The 25,603-nt window shown below is 41.6% G+C and overlaps 1 protein-coding gene across 2 annotated transcripts in view; it reads right to left on the bottom strand.

Annotated features, from left to right (window-relative positions):
• dpysl2b (dihydropyrimidinase like 2b) overlaps window positions 1-18,198 on the bottom strand; it is a 29,540-nt gene extending 11,342 nt beyond the window's left edge. The window contains exons 1-5 of one of the 2 annotated variants that reach the window (XM_063889962.1): window positions 17,683-18,198; window positions 4,505-4,593; window positions 3,822-4,006; window positions 885-1,049; window positions 736-797 (exon numbers count right to left, since the gene is read on the bottom strand). In XM_063889962.1, the coding sequence (XP_063746032.1) occupies window positions 736-797; window positions 885-1,049; window positions 3,822-4,006; window positions 4,505-4,593; window positions 17,683-17,949 (768 nt within the window). In that variant the 5' untranslated portion in view covers window positions 17,950-18,198. Of the gene's footprint in view, window positions 1-735; window positions 798-884; window positions 1,050-3,821; window positions 4,007-4,504; window positions 4,594-15,126; window positions 15,416-17,682 lie in introns of those variants that run through there. The other variant, XM_063889963.1, reaches the window with a different exon arrangement.
• Window positions 18,199-25,603: the final 7,405 nt, after the last annotated feature.

The following is a 25,603-nucleotide window of genomic DNA, read 5'->3' as shown; positions in this document are numbered from 1 at the left end:
TTCTTGTTTCGCAGGTGCAAAAAGACCCACACAGATTTGTTTCAAAAGACATTCACACATGGATTCATTCACTTTGTACCATGAGTCAGGAAGAGAGTTGGACAGAGATGTATTTTTCATTATCCATTCACTCTCCCTGGAGAAACACACACGAAGTTAGTACGAAATGAAGAGCTGAAATCAAGGCTCTGACGTCTAAGATATTTTAATATCAGGGTTATTGTGGGCCAGTCTCTACATCTGCTCTTTGACTCATTCGGACAGGAGTTCATCCCAGCAGACAAAACAGATTCAAAAAAGATGGTTTGTTCTTCCCGTAATTAGTCTGAATGACAGCACCAGTAAACAAGTTATGATTCAGTTGTTAATGCAAAAACGCTTCATCAGTAAACAGCACCATCTTTGTTTGTGGATTGTGTGCTGTCACTTCATATTTCATGTTACAATGATATCCATAATACTGACTAGAAATTAACATGGATCCTATTTGGACTCATGCAGCAGCAGCAGAAAGTCCCATGTTAATTAGATTTAGGGCAGGCAAAACAGTATCAATGTGATTGAGCTACAAGATGACAAACTCCCTCACCTTTTCCTTAAAATCGATGACATATGATTAGATTTTCATTTGACGTTTAGTATAGCATTACTCATATCTAAAAGTCCTGCACCCCGAGGGAGAAAATGCATTTCAAGTCCTCTGCGTGCGACAAGGAGAAGAGGAGAGGTCCCTACCTGAGCATCAGTAAGCTGGAAGATGTCCTTATAAGCCAGGTACACCAGAAAAGAGTTCACACCTGCAGACACAGGACATCAGCGTGAAAACCATGAAAGGGAAGATAAAAGCAGAACATGTATAATGTGTGAAAGTGTTAGAAGAGTACCGTGGTCCTTCACGAGCGTCTCCATGTCCTCCTGGATGCCTTTGTGCCACTCGCTGATATCGACATGCAGCGAGTAGTCGCAGCAGGACTTGCTGTCGGCCCATTCGCGCCACTGCTCGAAGGCCGAGAGGAGGCTGACGCCGGGCTCAGGAAGCACGTGGTCAACTGCACACACACACAAAACACACAGACATGGATTTAGCCACTGGTATTATCCTTTATACATGATTACCATGTTGTCTGTTGAAATGACGATAATAACAGTGTCACTTTTAAGGAATGTAATCCTTAAGTGTCGCCTGTTCATAAACATGTGTTTAAAAGCCATGTATTTATACCACTGAAAGATAAGGGGCCGTGGGAAGAAACACAAACTGACCCGGGGTTATAAAGTTCACACTCTTATGGATCCCATTCAATGTAAACATCTTGTGTGTCTCAGTGTTTTATAGCGGGCACCCGGGCCATGGGGTGTTTTACAACGTGTGTTTTAAAGTCACTTTCTTGTAACTCTTTATACAGCTGTATGTTACTCAGTAGTGGAAAATAAACGATATTGCCTGACGAAGCACTAACCAGACAGCAACTGATTTTACGTTGCAATGACACTGCACACAAACAGGCACAGATTAAAGTTGACACCTGATGGTCAGATTTGTTCCTGATCATTCTCAAATTACCCTTGATATTAATCCTCGAGGATACCAGATCCATGACTCCTGTCATTACAAACCATCATCTGCTCATGGTTTCCACCACACAGAGAACAACTATATGATCTCAAGATGCTATTTTTGAAGATGATACTTCTCAGTGAATGTAATGGCTCCCATCTGCTGATGTGTGGTCCTTCAGTAAGCCTGGAAACTATGGGCTTTTTGACATTGGGGCTACAAATCACGAACACTTTTATCCAGTTTGACGGTCGACATGTCAAATAAATGCCTCTCTATTTTAGTCTGTAATACTTCTAATGCGCAGTTCACATTAAACATCACAAATTCCTAGATGTTATCTCCACATTTCTTAAGATTGCAGTAGATAAAAGCATGGAGAGAGATTCAATTTACTAGCCAATCCCCATGCTAAACAGCCAGAACGAGCCAGTATTGCATGATGAATCAATTATAAAAGTTGTGTTTTTTTATTAGTAAACTTATCAGTTAATCATTTCAGAGATGAGTTCAGTTGTGCCATCTGGTCCCAAGAGTTTCTAACTTCCTTTGCGAAAAAATACTTTAAATATATGTTCAGACTGATGGATCACATCAGATTTCTGGAGTTTAGACTGAATTTGGATTATTTTCAAACCCAAAATACACAGGAGGATTGAAAAGCATGTTTTCCTTTAAAAAATCACACCATTCATCTGAGCCAGAAACTATACAGACCATCAACTATTTGGAGATTTGACAATTCACGACAGTCCTTAGATCAATCATTTGTAAAAAAGCCTTGTATTGTACACAACATTAAACAGTACGCACTGAACAGATTATGTAAAAAAATCATAAATCCAACAGTCACATGAAAAATGGATCAAAGAATTGAGGTTTGAAGTAAAGTTGTACAAATGTCGATAGTTCAAGTAGAGCCTGAGTCTCTGTTTCTTTAAATATTGTTAGCACTTGTCCAATTATTGTAAAATGAATTATCAAAAAGAAAGTAGGGCATTAAAGCGATGCAATACTGCACAACAGCAATGAGTTCTCCCTTCTAATAGCCATGATTGTGCAGTTTTACCAGAGGTGCAGGACTCATTTACTGCAGTGACAAACGAGGCTGCAGTGAGTGTAATGGGACAGGAGGAGGAAACGCCCTCAAACTCCTCGGGGTTCAGAGGGTTAAAGTCTGGACTGGAGTTTAATCTTAATGTTTAATTTCAAACACATCTTTCTGTCCACGTTTGAACCGTTTGTCTCCGTCTCTCTCTGTCACTCTTTATGTTTTTGGTGCAGTCACGTTCTGCCATGCGTTTCGGCCGCGTTGCAGACCTGATCCTGCAGCAGTCAGCGTTTACGATCTGAGGTGGCAATGACACACGAGTCGCCTGGGAGTGTTTGTTTTACTGTGAGGGAGGGTTCATTTGCCGAGTCAGCACAGGGGAGAGCAGAGCTTTTACAACAATATTTAAACGTGTTATCCATGCAGTCCTGCGTCACATTTAAACAACGTAAACAGGAAATTAAACCACTAGTTGGGGAATGATAGTTTATGGACAACATCTACTAACAAATCCTTTTATTGAATCAACATTCCTTCAATTTATACCAATTCTATAAAAGGTTGCAACACTTTTAAGTTGTTAAAATAAACAGAGTCAGGACTTCAGTATCTGTGGGTCAAGGGAAAATTAAGCGACTTCCTGTCTGAATTTGAACAGCAGTCAGTGTCAGAGCAGATGGACGGTTTTATATATTTGGCTCGCTCATTAACAGGCCTGGCACCGGTCCAGTTCTCATTCAAATATTTGTAATTAAAGCCAAACAGAGAGTGAAGGATCCCTCACAGAAACACTGATAACGTTCTGATAAACTTAACCCTTGACAAACCTTCCCGTGTAAGAACTGATATATACATGTAATATATTGTGGCTTTTTCCCCACAGAGGTAATGTTTGAACTGACTTCAGTCCGGATAATAACCACATATTATTCATTTTCCAAACTTTTACTTTTAAATGCAATTGTATTTTTTAGGGCAACATTCATTTCTAATTTATATGATAAAATGGCTCAATTTTGTGGAAAATGGTAAGAAAGAATCTACAATTCTGAAGGTAGGGCTTTAGATTGAAAGCCTGATATAATAGAAAACATGCTTTAATGGCTTAATGGTTTCAATAGGGTCCTAAATGCTCTAGCTGTCTGCATTTTGGCTTCATAGTAAGGAAGATGGTTTACATTTCCATCAGTCGGATCTTTCTGAATAACTCACTGATCATGGTAGTTCCTCCTGCCAGAGCAGCCTTGGTTCCCTGGTAGAAGTCATCAGCAGACACCATGCCTCGATCCGGCATCTGGAAACGCGTGTGCACATCGATGCCGCCCGGCATCAACATGCGGCCGTGGGCGTCGATGGTTTTCACCCCCCCGGGCACGATGAGGTTTTCCCCAATTTGTCTAAAAAAGGAAAAAAACGTCATAAATTAAAACAAAATTCACAAAAGTGTAGAAATGTAATGTGTAATGTAAATGAAATAGACAAAAACTAATTCAGGAATAAATCAATAAAGGACATATGTAAAAGACCAAGTACATTTTAAGGGAAGAGATGGAAACATGTAAAAGTTAATACAAATGTTTAATAATGATAATTGTTTTTTGTGTGTTTGTTGTTGTAATACTAAGTTCTGCCACAAGAGGCTGGAGAGTACAAGTTTAATAGATAGGGGGGAAATTGCTTGGAGAGTTTATACTGGCAAAACCTTTTTTTCAGCTGTTCTTTAGTCAAAAACAAAGAAACACTATTTATACCTGACTTATAAAATGCATCAACAGATTACAGATTTTCCTAACTGGCATTTAAGGGCTTCCGTACACCTTATTTAACCAAGTCATGTGGATGAATTAAAACGTTGTAAATCCGTCAGAAACTGGAATAAAAAGCAGTAAACTCACTTGATGACTCCATCCTCCATATAGATGTCAGCACAGAAGGACTGGTCATCGTTCACAATCTTCCCTCCTTTGATCAGGAGACGGTCACTCTGCAAAAGAGTCAAGACACGCTGCACATTTAACTACATTTCATATCTCATGAGGAAAACACATTAGGCTGTGGGAACCAGACCTTTGTGAAGAGCATTTTAAGGCAGGATAGGGTTTTACAGACTCCTATAAAAATACTCTTATAAAGCAGAGTATCCGACTTGGCCGGATTGGATGCAAGGCATTTAGGGAAACGTCACATAAAAGGGTGGATTGGTCTCGCAATGGAAAATAAATAGATGAAACCTGCTGGATTCTGATAAGGAACACATGGCTGTCAACTGATACTGGGTTTCTTCATTTCCCCGCACAAATAATGTGAGGGGGGTTGGATTAAAGAAAAGATGCAGAGGGATGGAAGAGCGGGAGTCGAATAAAACCTGGGGTTGGAGTCTGGCATTTGATCAGCCTGGCAGTGATTTGTAAGGTTCATTGCAGGACAAGTGTCTGAATCTACGGAGCAAATAGACAGTAAGTCACAATGACGTGACGGCTTATGAAGCGAGCAGACCCTGACAAATCTCAATGCTAGGGACTCTTTTATCTTAAGAAATAGATAACATGAACATTCTCCATGCTACCCAGAAGTTTCAATTAGTCATACATTATTCAAATATTCTTTAGATTTGTTTAAGGTATTTTTGCACTTACTGATGTTAAGTTTTTTTGATTTAATGTAAAGTGAAAGAGCCTACAAAAAAACATATTTATTGGTGTAACAGAATTTGCAGGGGGATTCATGTCATGGATATCCTTGTCCCAATTATTGTGATTCAGGATATAGCCAAAAGATAATCAAAATATCCTCAAAACTCTTCAATTGGCCCTTAAACTTACTGAAATCATTTCATCCATCACTTTATTTTTATTGCATCAAAGGTAGGACAAAAAAATCATAATAAGGTCAATATAAATGTTGGTCCTCCTGTTAATGTAATCCATTTTGATACAGTTACACTATTTTGACTGATGGTGAACAGATGAGTTTAAATCTAGATTAAAAAGGAAGAATAACGTTTTGTTCAGAGAGCTTTTGAAGCATCACTGCTTTAATTTCTTAATTCCAGCTCTGCTTGAGTAACAAAGTGAGGGGTAAAGTATTCACTGTGCAACAATGAAGACAGGAGCCGCCTGCAGACACGCCCCCCCCTCATGTGTTCGAGCTGTCACATGAGAGAGCCAATCAGAGCGCTGACTGTGTAATCAATCTTCCATGCCTACTGCTGTGTCTCTGTGTGGGAGAGGAGGGAGTATGGTCTGCCACCTCCACAGCCTCCCACCAGGGGCCCTTCACCCCCCGCCCCCTGGAGTCACCCCCTCAGCTCGGGGTCTCCTCTGTCCAAAAAGGGAGTGGCAGATCTGGTCACAAGGCGTCCAGCGTACCCGACTAACAAAGACCGCTCTGTTCCTGCCGCTCACTGAAAGCCCGGCCAGCAGCTCGGGCCCCGGACACAACTGCTGCTGCTCTGCTGAGGCCCCCATGTCAGAGCCCCACCCTCCAAGTGAAGCAGCACAAACACAGCTGAGCACTACAGCACCCTGCTCTGTCAAACATTACATTTACTCTATCTAACCCTAACTCTCGGACTAGGATGGTGAATGTATTGCATTTCTTCATCGCTTTTCCAGTTTGTCGACCCTTTTAAAAAGCTTTACAAATACAAGTCAGCATTCAGCCATTGACAACCACTAATAGACTGTATATACTTTATAAATACAGAGGGGGCCAACTGCTCAAGGACCCTTAAATTGACATACATTTAGACAGCATTGACCATGCCATCGGGAGCAAATTTGGGGTTTTGGGGTTAAGCCACTGCCAACCCACATCAGGCTGCCTAGAGCCACACTTCTTCATAGTCTTCCCCCCAAAACTGGCACCGACTTAAGTGTTGTTTTGGCAGTCATTTAAAAAAGGGACATCGCGATACACAAAGTGCATCTTATCTCATCTTATTTTCTTCTTAATATAGCTGTACAATAACCACACAGACACGTGGAGAGCAAACTCATAAAGTCACATCCTCCTTCTTAAACTTCTTTGGCAGCTACGCACTCATGACTTACAGTAGAAGGGAGGAGGACACACAAAAACACATTACACACACACTTGAGGACTCCAGCTGACTGCAGCAGGTCTGGAAAATGCTTTGCAGTTGTCATCCGAAGGTGTGGCGAGCTTTGACAGCGCTCATGGGACTAATACAAATAGATCCTGTGGTAATCTTCGATCTACGCGCTGATGGAACGCCTGGTCTCGCTCCAAGCCAACGCTGGCCTGCTTCCATCCCGACAACGGCTCTGAAATATGCCGTTACATCATGTGCCTCATCATGACTGTCATTATCACATTACTGCCGTGAGTTCGCCAAGAGGCTTTGGTTCTCCAGTCCCAACACTCAAACAGACCCAAAGCTGCGGGAGCCGAGACTGAGAGGCTAAATGATCTTTTCAGAAACAATTACTCATTATTGATGCATAAACAAGGGCTAGTGTTGGTCCCTCAGTGCGAGAGAGGCAGATGGTTTGAGGAGTACAACTAAAAAAGGTGTTTTTTTCTCTGAAAGGGTTCAGTTTCTTAAGCTGCGGAACAGTAAAGAGATGAGAAATTAGCAGAACAATCGCCTGCCCTGAATCCCGTTTGCATAATCCTCTGATTGTTTTGGAGCGTCTGATTGTACTGGCTCGGAGCCAAACATGACAGCGACCTTTCCTTTATGGGAACCTCTCACCGCCTCACAAACAGGATGTGGACAAAGCTCAATGCACTCACTGTTGCTGAGCTGCTGCGTTTTCATTCCACACTACAATACGTAACCGCCCTGCTAATATAAATGTCACCAGGCGTATACAATGTTTATTCATCGATTATTAAATATACTTTAGGCATATAAGCCTTTCTTTAACCCCACATCTGGTTCTCCAATACTGGGCAGGAGGGGCATTGAGAAGCATTTAGAGGGCTAACAAAGATTGATTTTTATTTCTTTAATGTGAAAACAAGAAAGTTTACTCACATGCTAACTAGCCTAGCCAGATTCAGGTTTGCATGAATTATTCAAACACATAAAAAAGGTTAAACATAAAGTCTTCTTCACTGGTTCCCTGTAGTTTGGGAAAACTATGGCTCTGCAGTTAAGTCAATGAGGAAGAGCTTTAAACCTGCATTCTTTGTAGCCTAATGGTTTCAACTCCACTAGTTGCTAAAAGAAGTCTGAATTTATAGAAGTCTATGAAAAAATGACTCTCACTTGATTTACTACTTCAGTAAACACTTTCCCCAACAAGTTTATGGTCTAAATTGCTAGTTTAAAGTCATCTTTAATAAATAATGATGCCCATTTAGTCAGTTACAAAATATATGATAAAACAGGGTATTATTCAGGGCGTGGCTACTTTGTGATTGACATATCAAACCCCTGCTACCTGTAATCTAGAATAGAAAAAAAATGTCTCCTTCAGCATTTGGTTGTACTAATAGAAACTCTGTATGCTTTTTTCCAAACCTGAATTAGCATTCAAATCAATACCACAAGGTAATCAATGTCATTTAAAGATGCACTTTGCTAACAAAGCTAGCTAGCGTTTGGTATGCTAACGGTACATGGCCTTGCTCACCTAATACTTGACCCTCTTTTCCAAATATGTTCATTTCTGGTTCCAAAAAACTAAGTTGGAAACGTCCAACACAAACCAATGGGTAAAATCACAATGAATGCATCCACTTCTTATTCTATCTCACATTCAACAAAGCAAAAGAGCCTTGTGTCTCTAAGGGCTAGCAGTTTAACTTAAATATGGATTAATAGGATTGGATTTAGCTCGTTTTGTTGCTAATTTATTGCTTGAAAAACTTGAAGTAAAATTGACCACTAGTGTCTAGCCACTCGAGAGCAGAACAACTAACTCTAAACACGTCGCTGACATGTTATCACCATACAAAGTTTATCTGGCTAAAACATGTTAGCGTACGGCTGCTAATCTACACAACCAGCACTCGGTCACAAGTTTTGTCTTTTAAAAACAGTAAATAAGTCACCAGTTAAACCAGAAACAATAATCCAAAGACTCAGGTGCTAATTCTCTGTGGGTTCATCATTCAGAGTTACATTGCATATAACCATGTGACTTACTAATATAACAATATTGATTATAGCAGCTTAAAACTAACCTATCTATAGAGGTCACTCTGATGCAAATGGCTGCAAAGAATACATTAATAGACTGCTGATAATGGACTCTGGGAATATTGATTAGTTCTCTATTACAGATCAATGTTTTGTATCACGTGACGCGTGTTACATAAGGTAGATATTTTGTATAAACAAAGCCTTACAGGTCAAAACTGAAACGCGTCGGAGGAGAAACCTGTATTAAATCAGAATGAAATCCATATGCACACTATGAAAAAATTCCTGCTCGTGTCAGACGTATCCCGGCAACGTGGTGTGTTGTTGCACAAAGGGAAAATATCCTTGGAGCATTTGTGCAGTCAGGTGGAGAACGCTGCCAGGTCAGACATTCAGCACTGTGATTTATGAGGCCCGGATTATTTGAAACACAGTCGCCTACCAAAATGATATATCCATGCATGTTCAGACAACTGCTGCGAAAACACATGTTCACTTTTTTATTGTTTTTTTAATTTAAAACAGAAGAGTGGCTCACTACAGAATAACCAGCCCAACAGGCACGAAACTAACTCCCAGAGGATGAATGTGTAACGCAACACCTTGTTTTGCAAAATACAGCACAGACCTTCAGATACAACCATAACTCTGAACAGTGATTCATGTGTGTTCATTTACCTGATATAGTGAGATTCTGATAGATACTGCATCAAATATATTCACTTTGATACAGTATTAAATCAGAGAAAGCAGCAAATCCCAAAATGACAGACAGGAAACTGTTTTTGAGATATTTCTGCATGACTATAAAATCCCCTATTGTGCTTTTTGAGGTGTTCCCTTTCCTGTAGTGTGTTTTATAGGTTTGTGTGCATGTAAATGGTCTGCAACGCCTGGAATCCCCAAATTCTACACACTCCCCCACCCCCTGCCTAAAACACCTCCATTGGTCTCCTCTGTGTACTTCCGTAACATAGCGAGATCACTCGGCACTTCTATTGGTTAGTGCTCCAACACATTACACGTGATAGGCTCAGGGGCGGGACATCTCTAAGCGATCGTAACAGAGCCTGCCAGCTAACCAATCAGAGCACACTGGGCTCTGGTTTCAGACAGAGGGGGAAAAGAGGTGCAGCAGCACAGGCAGTATGAGAAAAATAAAGAGCTTTCTGAACATTAAAGCATGGAGACATGTCCCAGTAGAGACACAAAATACAAATATGGAAAGGGAAAAAAAGCATTATAAAGACCCCTTAATTTATCTGATTGAATACATTCTCTTCAATGTAAGAATTCCCTGAAAATGATCCCCTTAAATCCCCTATTTTCACTATTTATATTTAAATTAATCAGCATTTCAACCAACCTGAAGAAATAAATCCAATAAATTGTTCCTCTGAACTATGAAGAATCCTCTCATTGACCTCTTTCTGTGGTTTGCTGAGGATGCAGTGCAGCTTGAGGCTCCGTTACAGAATTTTCCTAAACAGTAATTCTCCTTTATTCTGCTGATAAATAAAAAAGTTCATCTTTCTTCACACATTTCTGGCTCAATGAATGAGAGCTTCACGGTCATTTTGAGCGTGGAAAAGCGAGACTGAGGTGTGCGATCAGAAAGAGCCCTCGGGCTGCTGTGCATCTCAGAGATAAGAGCGTGAACACACACTGAGGCGACCACAACAAACACACACTGAGCTCCCACTAGGGAAAACTACTGTACTACAGCGTGGTGTACTAGCAGACTGCCTAATGATCCCTCATCCTCTGGGGATTGTAGTCTCAGACTTTAATCCAGGACAGTCTGATTATAGCCTCACACTATTTTTACCTGCCTTTAAAACATTAGCTTTGTTTCTCACTTTGCTTTTGTCTCTGTTTATTTCCTTCACTGTCGAGACACACGGTTCTTGTTTGGGTCAAGAATAATTTTTGGCTAATTTCTAGAGCAGAAATTATCAGCAAATTAATGTTAATGTTTGCACATTATCCTTGTTATTTGGTAATGGACAAAAACTAATGATTATTTCTATATCTGTTCAATATTTCTCTAATGTATTGTTTAGTTGTTATGCCTTTGAATGGAGAAATGTAAAGCTGTATTTTCACTAAGAATAAAAGATCAAATCCAATATTCTCTGACCTCTTAAATGAGAGTCTGCTCTGATTTGTTAGCTTGCCGGCTCTGTTATGATTGATCAACCACTTAAAGACGTCCCGAACCTTAGCCTATCACATACAATGGTGGGGGGGGGGGGTTATCTCTTTGGGATTTCAGCCTTTGCAGACCATTTACATGCACAACAACCTATGTAACACAATACAGGAAAGGGAAACCCCCAAAAAGCAGAACAGGGCCCCTTTAAAACACAACTAAAACATTGTATTTGATGATGCCATCTCCCTCACCCTCCACACTGCCCTCTCCCACCTGGACCAGAGGAACACTTATGTGAGAATGCTGTTCATTGACTACAGTTCAGCATTCAACACCATTGTGCCCTCCAAGCTCATCATTAAGCTCAGGGACCTTGGGCTCAACAGCGCCCTCTGTGACTGGATCATGAGCTTCCTGACGGGCAGATCCCAGGCAGTGCGGATGGGGAACATCACATCCTCCACCTTGACCCTCAACACCGGAGCCCCTCAGGGTTGTGTGCTCAGCCCTCTCCTCTACTCCCTGTTCACGCACGACTGCGTGGCCACACACAGCTCCAACACCATCATCAAGTTTGCTGACGACACGACCGTCATCGGCCTGATCACAGACGGCGACGAGACGGCGTACAGAGAGGAGGTCAGAGCCCTGACATCTTGGTGCCAGGACAACAACCTCCATCTCAACGTCAGCAAAACAAAGGAGCTGATTGTGGACTACAGGAAGAGGCAGAGAGAAGCACACACACCCATCACCATCGACGGGACTCCTGTGGAGAGAGTCAGCAGCTTCAGGTTCCTCGGGGTTAACATCAGTGAGGACCTGACATGGACACATCACACCAGGGTCATATCCAAGACGGCTCGACAGCGGCTCTTCTTCCTCCGCAGGCTGCGGAAGTTCAACATGGACTCCAGGATACTCTGCAACTTCTACAGGTGCACCATCGAGAGTATCCTGACTGGCTGCATCACCGCCTGGTATGGCAGTTGCACCGCCCTCAACCGTAAGACTCTACAGAGGGTGGTGAAAACTGCTCAGCACATCACCAGGACGGAGTTGCCATCCATGGAGGACCTCTACACCCAGCGGTGTAGGAAGAAGGCCGGTAGGATATTAAAGGACCCCCATCACCCCAGCAACAATCTGTTCTGTCTGCTGCCGTCTGGCAGACGGTACCGCAGCATCCGGACCAAGACTACCAGACTCAGAGACAGTTTTATACCACAGGCTATAAGACTACTGAACTCCTGAGCTGTGTGAATGTCTACTCACATCTGTTTATAGTACACACATACATATATATATATATTATACACATCTGCCATACATATCTGTTTATAGTACACATATCTATATATTATACATATCTGTTTATAGTACACATATCTATATATTATACATATCTGCCACATACATCTGTTATACATAATATATGCATCTGTCCATACCTCCTCATTCAACAGTGTAAAGTATTTGAATACTCTGAATGTATTCCACATATGTATATATTTCACATCCTCAAATCTGTATTGTTGATATTGTAAATATTCTTCTCTCTTTTTCACTATTTTATTTATCTTTTGCACCATGTATGTTGAGTTGTTGGAGGAGCACGCGACATAAGATTTTCATTGCCAACATATACGCTGTATCTGCTGTGCATATGACCAATAAAACCTTGAAACCTTGAAACCTTGAAACCTTGTTAGCTCAAATTTCTGTTCTCTTGTATACTTTTTAACTCAGTTCTGGATTCGCTGTATGCGTCTGAGATTTTGAGAACAGGCATGAGCTAAATCCAGGTGGTGAACTTGTGGAGGTTCATTCATATTTGATGAGATCTGCATTAAGTACGTCCCTGCCTGTGCAGCTGACCGGACTCCATCTGTCCCGCACCAACTGGCCCGCTCTACTGTAATACAGTGGCTCCACCCTAATGACCGGGGAGGGATGGATGAAACATAAACATGATTATGTTAACTGTAATTGTGATGGAAACACACACAGTTCCTTTGAGTGACTGCAGCTTTTCCTGTTCAGCTCTTATTCAATTTAACCTCATCATTTCCTGTCCAGCATCTGTCTGGTTTAATAATGTCATCCACTTTTCATCCTGACACCAATTCAGTGAAGGAACCAATTCTAACTCAGGAATAGCTGGAAAAAACTAAATCCACAAAGTCTTTAGGATACTTTACTGTTCATGCAACACCTCATTTTTAAGAAAATACACATTTGAAATGATGTCCATGACCCTCTGTTTCTTCCATACACTTTTCAGGAATAGGCAGTGGATCCATTTAGATCTGACCTAATCACTGATGGAAATACAACCATTGCTAATCCTCTGATCTCCCCTCTCACTGGCTGCTGACTGACTCCTTGAGCTCTCTCCAGAGACAGGAGGGGAAATGATCCACCTGAGAGGCTGCCCGTTTTCCCCGGGGACACATAGTCCAAAACAAAGCTATCCAAAAACACACACATGTTCTTCTACTGATTAGTTTTCCCCATTGGCAACAAGAGGTTTCTACTGTCATGTTTCATTAATTCATAGCAAAAACAGAGAACATTAGAAAATCCTCGGCATTTGAGAAGTGGTCTTCTTTGCTTGATCAAGAAATGACCAATTCCTATCACAGACTGAGGCTGCAACATATAACCTCCAACAAATATCGTTCCCATCTTTTAAGAACTATGATCCAAAGTTATTATAAAGCATCGTGTGGTTCCAAGTCGATGTCACTGCACTCTGACATCCACCTAGTGCAGGATGGGTGGAGGTTCAGGCCTCTTGATATACACTATAAACAAGAATGATGAAGACCTGGGCACAGTTCACTAAAAGGCCCCGCATCCTTCCGAGCATACAGCCAACGCCCCACCCACATCATTATAGAAAGAGAATTAGAAGGTTTCAGAAGAACAGATACACAATCTTTCCCTCTTAACTGTAGTGTGTTTTATTAATCTAGATGGTTTTAGAGACAGTCAGAGTGTTGGAGATGTTGGCCGTAGAGATGTCTGCCTTCTCTCCAATATAATAAGACTGATGGTACCCAGCTTACGGTTCATCAAGCAACTAAAAAAAACTAGTTTCTAACTCAAAAGCAATGTTTCCTTTCAGAAATCCTGACCCAGTTTCTCAAGATAATCCACAGACCTGGTTATAAGCCAATTTCACGGGGGACTATTTTCTTTCAAACAAACTACACCCACCAATCATATTACTGAACACTATAGCTAAAGCTTAGGAAGCCCCTGAGCACCTACTGTCCCTCAGATTTCTGAATATTAACCAAATATTTCCTCCATATTGCTTCAGTTTCAGCCATCTTTGGTAATTCAACCCAATTACGTACACTCGACTAACACTAGCATGAGGACAGTGACCTCCTTCCTGTGTGCATCTTCGTCATTACAGCTGAGAGGAGAAACATGGAAGGAAATAGGACCCACCGTCCCCTCCCTTCCCCTGGCTCCCCTCCCCTACCTTCCCCTCCCTATTCTCTACTTTCCATTGAAGCACCACCACCATCCCTGAAGCTCTGCTACTAAACCAGGGGGATATAATGTAACAGCAACATGTATGTGGTTTGTAATGGCTTTTCATCCCCTTAAACATGCTAATTTATGAGGAGAGCTTGACATAAAGAGCGGGGTTGAAGTGGATGCAGGGAAGCATTTGCCCCACCAGTTGGTGTGCAGCAGTGATACCCGGCTAACCCCCACACACACACACACACACACACACACACACACACACACACACACACACACACACACACACACACACACACACACACACACACACACACACACACACACAAAGAAATGTGAAATCTCAACTGTCATGCATACCATGCACAAAGAGTGGCACCCTGAGTGTTAATATAATGGAGAAATTAATATTCTTTCAGATTAAGGATGGGTTTTATGCACTTGTCGCAAAGATGCTAAAAAAAAAACATTTCCACCCGGCCTCAGCATATTTATGATCCCTTTAATGTCAGCGGTGCATGTTTTGAAGTAAACCCGATGTGCAAAATTGCATTTTAAGGAAAGAAAAGCTCATTTGTGAGGTAAAATCCTGCAGCTCGGAGCTCAGGTTTGTCGCGGCGCAGGGAGCACGCCGCCCGGGTGACATCCTGCACCCACACCCTGCAGGCCCGCACCGACACACACCGGACACCCAGCTGGGTAAATCCTCTGTTCAAAACAACATTAAAGCACCTAACACTCACTGTGATGCGGGGGATGTTCTTCTTGCCCTGGTATCCAGACATGTTCACCGGTGATTCGCGTTGCGCTGCGCCGTGCCTGATCCGCAATGAATGCGACGGATTACCGCTGCTCGCCGGGTGGAACGAAGATGACCGTGGAGAGAGAAAAGGATGAAGAAAGCTCGCAGCTGAGGCCACACAAAGAGTCCAACTTATCTTTCAACTCCGGTTCGAGTCCTGTCCTGTCCCTGGCAGCCTCCCCGCTCTCCGCCGATGCACCAAAGCTTTCCTTTCCCAGACTGGAGTCAGACAAGAGAGGAGGGGTGAGGAGGGGAGGGGCCGGGAGCGAGGCTCGTCCCATAAAAGAACCGCACGGGGCATGCGCAGAGCCTCGCCCTGCTCCACTGACAGGAAAGAGCCTCTAATGCCATCAATTGCTCTCCTGGGATTAGTCAAGAGTGCGCCAAGTGCGAAAGTAGCCATCTTATTTTCTTCAATTTCAAAATGTAGATTATTAAAACAAATTAAATGTCATTAATTGCAAGGTGGGCTCACTTAATTCACTTGTTGCATTTATATTTGTTGGTGATTTTAAAAGTAGTTTCAAGATATGAGTGACACTTGTTGGGATCAGCAGTTTTAAGAGAATGGGAATTTCTTTTCCCACTGTTTGGTTACAACTAAGATAATATAAAACTAGAAGAGTGCAGACCTCTGTCCAAAGGCCAAATCTCCTAACTCACAATGACAAAGAAAGTGAAAAGGATTTGGGTATTCGGTCTCTGGTTCTGATACAAAACTTAATGGGTTCTTTTTTTGCCCATGCTACACACTCAATCAAATATCCTGAAAATTAGGCCAGTAGTTCTTCCTTCTGACAGAACGACAAACAAACCATGCCGAAAACCAAGCCTCCTTGGTGTTTCTATTGACTTGCATTGAGAGGAACTATTTTCCATACACTGCACAAGCCAGAGTATGTGCCTATACTTGGTTTTTGAAATACAACACATTTCAAACACATTGAAAAGTTAAACCATATATATATATTTCCTCATGGTTAATAGTCTCCTTGTCTGCTGCAATCACACATTGAGGAGAACTTCAATGTCATGTTCATTTGCTTCAGTACAGGCCCTTCTTCTTTCACTTGCAGTACACTAGAAGAGGAGATTCAAAAAGTGATGTAAGTTTGCTAATGTTAGCTTAGCACAACACCTGGCTGCACACTCATCTCATACCACACAAATAATGCTGTGGCAGAAAAGCCTTCTTCAATCACTTTTAAAAGTGCTGCACAGTGGGAAGATATTTTTGAACAGAATATACAAAAGGGCAATTCCAGTGTGTGAAAATACTGCATTCAATATTGTACACAAGTAAAATTGATATTCAAATAAAGTATCAAATGTACTCATCATGCAGATTGGGGCATTTCAGGACAATGTATTGTATGATGTTACTGAATTATAATCCTTGCCGCATTCATGTGGTCGAACGGGAATAGCTTATAGTGCTGGACAGCTTGTACATTCTCCCCGATGTAATCCTTTTTTATGATCATTTATCCGTTGATTATCTATTTGTGTTATTAGTTTAAAATCTGCAGTATATTACATGTAGATTTACCTTTTTAAATCTAGTAAAAGTACAAATTAGCGGAAAATCACAAGTAAATGACACATGTACTTGAGTCAATGTACTCCCCACCACTGCAGTCTGCTAATGTGATGACCAAGCACAATAGCTATTGAACATCCCATCTTTACATTGTAATCTCTCTTATTAACACATAAATGCGTTGCTTATGTATATTCCTTTCTTAGAGAGCCACAGGGGAAACGTCTACACACAAAAAACATCAGCAGATATAAGAGAAAGATAAAGGGAGTAGGTTAAGGGTACACTGTGTGACTAATGCTCCCAATCAATATGTAACATGAGGCTACCCCCCAAAGCTTTTACCAGCATCCTGAGTGCTTAATACTAAGTAAAGGAAGTATTGATACTGTTAGTGCCACAGTTAACCACACAAGTGCAAAACCTAGGTGATGAGTTTGAATCATGAAGCAGAAAAGTTGACATTTTCCTGCAAGTCATGCAAGTCACATCTGCCATCACCCTCCGCACCCTGAGAACTTAATGCACTAGCACAACAATGCAGCAGCCCCGCATCCCATTCAGAACCAGGTAAACATTTCTGCTGATTTGTATCATTCAGACTTGTATCATATCATAGCAGATGTGTTGCTCAAGGACACTTCAGCAGATCAGAAACACACACGCCCACAGTTTATGTATTTCTAGTTGTGCAGCAGAGGGGATAAAATATAAGCCTCCAATGACAGGAGCCACTCCCTCCCGCAGCTCCTGCATGGTGAGGCCCCTCCATCTACAACTCTATTACATCACCACACTGCTTTCTGGGAAATGTAGTCAGGGCAAGTTGACAGGCAAACTCAATTGAGTGTCATTCATATGATTTTGCATGAAAATGGCGCAAATATGTAAACGTGGATTAAATAAATAGGACATAAAAACGTAAAAAAATAAGCGTTTAATATCATATACATGTACCCTTTTATCATCCAGGTTCTGCAGAGCTTCTTTCCCGGTGCTCTCCCTTATCTCCACCTTCCTGGGCTGGGAGATGTCGGTCTGCCGGTCGATCACCCGCCCGTCACTCCTCTCCTTGCCCGCCTGGAGAGCGTCAAAGTCCAGCGTCTTGCTGTCCGCGGAGCCCTCCACCGGGCAGAACATGCCACAGAATTTCTGCCTGGGCCTGGCGGGGCTGTCAGAGCCCATGCTCTTAAAAAACGCTGGTACTTCCCCGGCGGTGGACATTGCAAGTCTTGCAAGTGAGGCAGGGGACGGCGGTGAGGTTTCTGTGGGGGTGTAAATCTGCACAGATGATCAGCTTTTCCTTTTTTTTTTTTCTCAGCTGAACAGCCACCGCCTTTTGCCGGATTGCAATTGCAGGTGGTCGCACAGTGACAAAAGATCTGCTGCGTGAAAACACTCCCACTCTGGAGAGAGAAATAAATCTGCGTAATATCAGAAATGCGCTACAGATCAGCAAACAGTTTGCTTACTCATGAGTCTATATTAGCTCCTAGCCTCCAGCCAATGTCCACCCTGTGCGAGTCAGCATATGAGGGAGAGACCTCCAGTCAGCCTTTGTCAAAATACAGATCCAATTGGCTAAGGAGGAGGAGGTCCCGATGAGAAATTACCTGTAGCCTGCGTGGAGACATGCACCATGCGTCCGGAAGTGATCAGATCCTTTTCTCGTGCAAAGTAAAGACTTGTCCTATGCACATCTAATCCATCAGTGAGCTGCTGCCTGTCAGGGAGTGTGAAAGCTGAGTCATGGTATAAGTGTCATACAGCTGTGGGTCTCAGAAGGGCGGAAAGTTTGTAGTGATCAGCACCATGGAGAGCGCCACAGAGTCACACCCTGTCCAACACAACAGGGTGCTGTCCCTTCAGCACAACCCTGCCCACAGCCCACATGGGCTATGATACAGGACAGGTGTAGAGTCATAAGCAGAATGTATTTAGAAGTGATGACATGAAAGTATAATGAAAGGAAAAACTGGGGACTGGGGACCAAGGACAGGTTTATCACTCAGGTTATAAGACTGAGCTTTGAAGTGTCTCACTTACATGTGTTTATCTGTTAACAGTCTACACACTTATCTATTTTTACAATAACCAGGGTTTTAATCCAGTGTAGAGTATACACATTTACTACTATTACAAATAATATTACATTTTAAAACGCAACTTCTAAAGGTAAAGGAACTTTTTTAATATACAATATGAGAACATACTAAAATATAAGTCTATAGCAAATAACAGTGGCATAAAACCAGTCTTAATTTACTCACTACCCACTCTTATTCTTATATAGATTGTAACCCCTGCGAAATCAAGCAGTACAAACGTTGACTCAGAAGAATGTTTTCAGATTTGCAACCTCAACACTTTTTCAGCATCATATGGTCTGCTCACTCTAGGTAGTAACTCATATGATACGGTTTACTCTAGGCTGATGTAATACACTGCCTGTGTCACACTGCCATACAGAATACGCCATACATCTGCCAGCACACAGTATACCACACTGCAGCTACAATACACAGAGAGCAGATGTGTTCAGTATTCAGAATGCTACATAAATATCAATACACTTATATCATTAAGCCAGAAATGCACATTAGTGTAACTCAATTCGTTTTTCTGAATGCCAGATGTGGCTTGATGCAGAGGAACATGCTCATCCCTGAAGTCAAGAATGATATCTTGCTAGAGTCTCATGTATTAGTTCTCAGTCTATATTTATAGAACATATTAAGAGAATGGTGGAGGCTTATCCTCTCTGAACACAAGCACATGTTTTCAACAGTTTGACAACATTCTCCTGGCTCTTCATTCTCACTGTAACGCCCTTCAAGTCATCAAGCAGGCATTGTAAGCACATCTCAATGCAACCCAGCCAGATCATTAGATAGAATCGGAGGATGAAACCCTCTTTATTAGTCACATACATGCACACAGAAGAGCACACACAGTGAAATAGGTCCTCTGCATTTAACCCATCCTAGTACTAGGAGCAGTGGGCAGCTATCGTGCAGCGCCCGGGGAGCAATGGGGAGTGGGGATTGGAGGTGTCCGGTGCCTTGCTCAAGGGCACCACAGCAGGGCCTAGGAGGTGAACTGGGACCTCTCCAAGTAGCAGTCCACCTTCCATATTTCAAGTCTGTTCGGGGACTTGAACCAGCGACCCTACGATTTCCAGTCCAAGCCCCTACTGACTGAGCCACTGCTGGACATTAACTATCATCACACAAACTTGAGACAAACAACATGAATATGACGTGTAAATAACTTATCATTATATTAATTTGCTTTAAATACCCTAAATTACACAGGTTAATAACATGAATGGATTACTGAGACACAAACAGAGACCATAAAAACTACAAAGAAATGCAAAACAAGCACAAAACGACACAAAGAGACTTTCAATGACTACGAAAAGGTGAATGAATACACAAAATGACCACACACTCAAATCAAAATGACTACAAAGGTAAAACAAAACAACCACAAAGGGTCTCACAATGAATAGAATCCAACACAAACCCAGAGAGATGTGTTTGGACTTCAAAGAGACACCTAAAAACAACACAAGACGCAAAACAACCTCAACGTCCGTACGTCTTGTTCTTATGTTGGAGTGGAGCTTTGGCCTTTTCCATGTCTGTGCCCAGGGGTCCTCACAATCAACCCCTGGCCAAGACAACTAGTAACATCCTGAAAGACGTAGATTTAACTTTGTCAGCTCCTGTAACTCACAGTGAATTTAGATTGTCATTTGAAGAATATGTACCTGAATAAATGATGTTTTGTTATGGACATATTTCCATTTTTAGTCGACCCCATAGAGCTTAATGGCTGTGAGGTATAAATAAATCAGTACTGCATGGTGATCAATAATGACCGATAGAAACAGCCATCACACACACACATACACACACACACACACACACACACACACACACACACACACACACACACACACACACACACACACACAAAAGCTGTCCTGCACCGTGGAAACATTTCAGCAGAGTTCATGTCCACTCAGTTTCCATAACAACGTGGTGGGCAGCAAATGGCTTTGCCGCTACCATTTCCTCTCTCAGTGGTCTGTGTGCGTGTGCGTGTGCGTGTGTGTGTGGGGCTGGTCATCCCTGTAAGAGAGACAGACAGTCTGATTTCCAAATGTCAAAGGTTGATTGTGTGAAAAGTGAAAATGTGGAAGGTGCAGCCACGCCCAGAGGCTATTGTTCCACAACACAAAACACATGTCCCCTGCTAAAAGAAAGAGAGAGACAGACAGAGGAGGGCAAGGGGGGGGGGGGCAGGGGGTGCCAAGTGTTGGATCATTAGAGAGGAAAGTTGGCAGCCTGCCTGATAAACAGTTGGGAGAGAGAGAGTGTGGTCTCTGGACAGGAAGGCCGCGGTCCTGCATTGGGAACACATGTAGGACGTGCAGTGAGATCCGCAGTGTGAGTGCCCTCTCCGGCGGGATCATTAGATTAGATTAGTGCTTGTTTGCAAAAAGCAGAATGACAATCTCAACAAAGACAGTTTATTAAGTGCTTGATTATGCAGCATCCAAAGATTTAAGAGATTCAAATGCATCAGCATATGTCATGGTGACGATGGAATTATTTTAAAAACAGAGACCAAAACCAAGGAAGAAAAGGATCTAATGAAATACAAAGATATAGAATCACTGCAGTCGTCTCTTGGTTATCCTCCCTGAACACTGCCAGATGTACTTAATCAAGGTTATATTGGTCAGGCATCCATACCAAAAAACGTTTCACCCCAAAGGGAATACTTAAAACCTAAATTAGACAGACTTCATTTAGGTTTTCCTAGGTACTTCATTAATGTATGGAAGATTAAATGTGGCAACTTGAGTGAAGGTTCGGTGTTTCGTTGACCCATCTATCCAACACGACCTCCTCCATACACAGACTTTAATGGACTTGATCAGAACTGTGTTTGTGATGCATAAAAACTAAGTATTCTGAGATAAAATATGTAATGAATGTCATTTACAAAGTAGTGTTGTTGTTTATGAACACAGTTTTCAGGAGGACGAGTCGGGGTAATCCAATTGATTCCTTAAAGTTATTCATAGTATACATATTGTTTGTCCTTCAGGCGGTCAGTTGATGTAAGACTGACATATCTCTATAACCGTATCATGGATTGCTAGCAAGTTTTGTACAGGATTCATTGTCCCTAGAGGATGATCCCTGCTAACTTTGGTGGTTCTTTACTGCCACCATCATGTTAAGTCCTTCACATTTTTGGTTTAGGACCAAATAGCTGCAATCCCAATGGCATTCCCATAGTAGACACTGAACGTCACCGTGTCGGCAGTGACTAACAACAAGGCAGCGCAATGAGATGAGGAACAAGAAGCCCATATTAATATTAAATCATCCTTTGCCACAGATGTTTAACTCCAAGGAGTGGTTTGAGTGGCACTTAACCCACATTTGTTCCTTGTACATACCAAAGGAAGTGGGTGCAAAGAGGAAAGACAAACAGGAAACCCGCCTGCCAACAGGAAGACGCTCTGCATGCATCTGACTTTGCTGTATAAATAAATATGAATGACTATAAAATGCTTTTTCTATATTTTATGGCTCCATTTGTTTGTAATTTGTGTTAGCCGACTCTATAATCCACTTTATCAATTACTCATGAACACAGCCGATGTTTTACAATCATTACAGCTGTCTGTGTTTGCAGATCCTCAGCAGCGTGTCTCGTGAGTGATCTGAATTATTCCTGATTTCCGATGATTCATGTGGCTGCGAAAGCTGCTGCAGTGCTGAATCCCGAGGAGGAGAGGAGGGAAGGAGAGTCCTTCCTCACAAGAGGGATGGAGATGGAGCTGGCCACCACCCTGTAACCCATGGTAACGCCATGAGCTGCAGTGGGAGGAGCCGAGTGTCTCGCTGTGTGTGGATTGGCTGGGAACAGGTGTCCTGAGGTTCCATATAGGGAAGGTGGAGGAGGACTGGAGGAGGACGCATGTCATTATTGTCATATTTCTCTGGGATAATGTGAACTTCTGACATTAAATCTATTTTATTTCTTAGGCTCAACAGTCACATAGTTCAATCTCGCAGGGTAGGGTTCGCTCATTCTGTACTTTTCAATTTAGAATGTCTGAAACATTTGATTAAATACTCTGCCTTCTTAAATGTCTTATTAATTATAATTATCTTCGTTTTTTTAGCTTCATGCCTTTGTTTATGTATTATTGATTTTAGTTTCCTTAACCGATTTTGCACTAGGAATTATTCTTATACACAAAAGTTTGACATTTGGAAAAATATTTCATTTTCGAGAAAAACGGTTCATAATCGTAAAAATGAAAAAATGAAATAAAAGACAAATACTATAAGATGTGTTTAAAGAAAATCAATCCATGACAATATGTTTCATTATTTTATAATATTAAGTTATTTCTTTGTATTTCTCCATTGAAATGTTTTATTTAGGTCTTGTTTTGTTTCTACAGTATTTTATTATTATCTTATTCTTGTATTTATTCCTCTTTTTACTTAAAAATGTATTTGTTGTTGTTTGATATAAGTATTTATCCTAACTTAATCCAGCAGCCGGTTTAGCATAAAGACTGGAAGCAGGAGGAAACTATTATAGACCAAACAAAAAGTCAGTCTCTTTGAAATCTGAATTCTTCTCTTTTTTTGCGTTTTGTCTTTGCATCCTACCTTCTTCCACCCTCCTTCTGGAATGCAACCTGATTTTGTGTCATGATGTTCTGACTGCTGATCAGCTGCTTAACATCGCTGTGTTTTTATGGCATGCATCTCACATGTCCTATTTTGCATGATGTGTTCCTTTCTCTTAAGCTTTTTATCCCGTTCAGCTGCTGCTTGTTTTACTTTCTCCGGTTCTAATTTACATGTTGTGTAATTTATTGTTTATTTATGGGCTAATTTAAAATCGGTAGGGTATTGACTAGCAGTGGGGGTTAAGCAACCAAGGTCATGTTTATAAGTGATCATTCAATGTTCTGTTAGGCCGCTGTTGTCACCTTTAGATAAGCACTCAATTTTCTCCTGCTCCCAGCTGTCACGCAAAGCTAAGCTAATTTAAGCTAACTGTCTCATCGCTAGTTTCACATTTAGCAAAACAATGGTGGTATCAATGTTCCCACCTGAAATATCAAACCATTCCTTTGATAAACATACAGGATGTGCACCCTGTCTCTCTTAAATGTGGAGCATTTCATTCAGAAATGAAAGCACAGGGACACAAAATGCACAATGCCCCATTTCCATAAATCCACGTTGGACTTCAGCGAGAAAATTCTATAATTATTCATTAAGAGAGGGAGAGTTTTACACGGGGTCTTACCAGAGGTGAAAGTATGGAGGAGTTTTGTTACAAGTGGGGAAGCTTTAATATCCTTCAGTACCAACAAATCCCAGTGAAACCATTGAGTGAATGAGAGGTGATGAAAGTAGAATTGAAGCTTTTAAAGGGAAAAGTACATTACCTGAATACCTTTGTCACATGGCTGCACTTTGGCTTTCAGGAGGCAAGAACAGTGTTCATGCTGTGTCCTTTTTGCAACAAAGACAATTCAATAGCTTAAAAATTCTAATCTACAGTCTAAACTAATTACATCCACATTAGGCGTGTGATAAGGGTCCGTGAAATATATTTAAGTAAAGTTTTGTGATTCTTTCAAAATACATTCAGACTTATCATATTTTCAGCCAAATTGAGGCCTCTAGTAGTGAATATAAGAGAGCTTGCTTGTTGCGTGGAAAGAAGAGAAGCTCCCAGTGACCGTCAGCACTGCAGAGGGTCTGCCACTGGAGTGCAGTGCTTCTCCAGAAGATTTACTGCTGTCTCCTGTAAGAGAGAGACGCTGTGTGTGGCCCATTGGCCGGCTTCAAATAGTAAAAGGGATTGTTTAGATGTTTTTCTGCTGCACCCACTAGCTTTCTCTCTAGCACTCCTATCTGTTTCTCCCTTTAGAGTCAGCGCTGACACGGTGTCTTCCTGAAAGTTGATGAGCTTCTGGTTTCAAGCAGCTCAAACATCCAGGACAAGGTCAGAGGTCTGACAGCTGAGGGTTCTGCGAAGAACAACTTGACTTTTGTATTTGACAGCAGGGACTTTGAACCAACAGGTTTGTTACAGCAGGGGTAGTGAGGACACTCTCATAATAACAGACAAGGGCAAGGGCTCTTCTCTGGACACATTGGCCCCTATAAGAGCTGAAAAAATGCATTACTAGCACAGATTTCAACCTAAATGAATGCAGCTTCTTCTAACCGTAGCTAAGCGGCAGGAAGACTTTAGGAATTTAGGAAAAGTTTGGAAATGTCTTCGGAGATTAAAAAAAAACCAAGGACTTTTCACTTAAACTGTTTTAAATATTAAAATGTGAAATGTTCACTTTAAGAACTCATGTGGCATTATTGAGGAGATAGATTTGGTGGTTTTATATTGAAGTAAATTGAATATTATAGATATTATTTTGCCTGCGATTTGAAATGTATTTTCAGGATCACAAACCATTTTTTGGACATTGATCTTTGGGCTTTTGTTCAAAACTGTAATTATAAAAACAGGAAGGAATATTAGAAAAATGACTATATAAAAAGTATTCTGTACAAAGTGACAACACTGTGTAACACTCGCGCTCCAACACATTGAAGATGAGGGGCTGGACATCCCTAAATGGTTGACCAATCACAACAGAGCCGGCCAGCTAACCAATCAGAGCAGTCTGGGCTCTGGTTTCTGACAGAGGGTGAAAAGAGGTGCTGCAGCACAGGCAGTATGAGAACAATAAACAGCTTTTTGAACACTGATTTAGACACATGGTTAAAACCACCCTCAGTAAAAGTCACACTCC

This window comes from Eleginops maclovinus, chromosome 8 (assembly GCF_036324505.1).
Source record: "Eleginops maclovinus isolate JMC-PN-2008 ecotype Puerto Natales chromosome 8, JC_Emac_rtc_rv5, whole genome shotgun sequence".
Taxonomy (NCBI): Eukaryota; Metazoa; Chordata; class Actinopteri; order Perciformes; family Eleginopidae; genus Eleginops; species Eleginops maclovinus.
The sequence above is the reverse complement of the archived record's forward strand: the minus strand, read 5'-3'. Positions and strand labels throughout refer to the sequence as shown.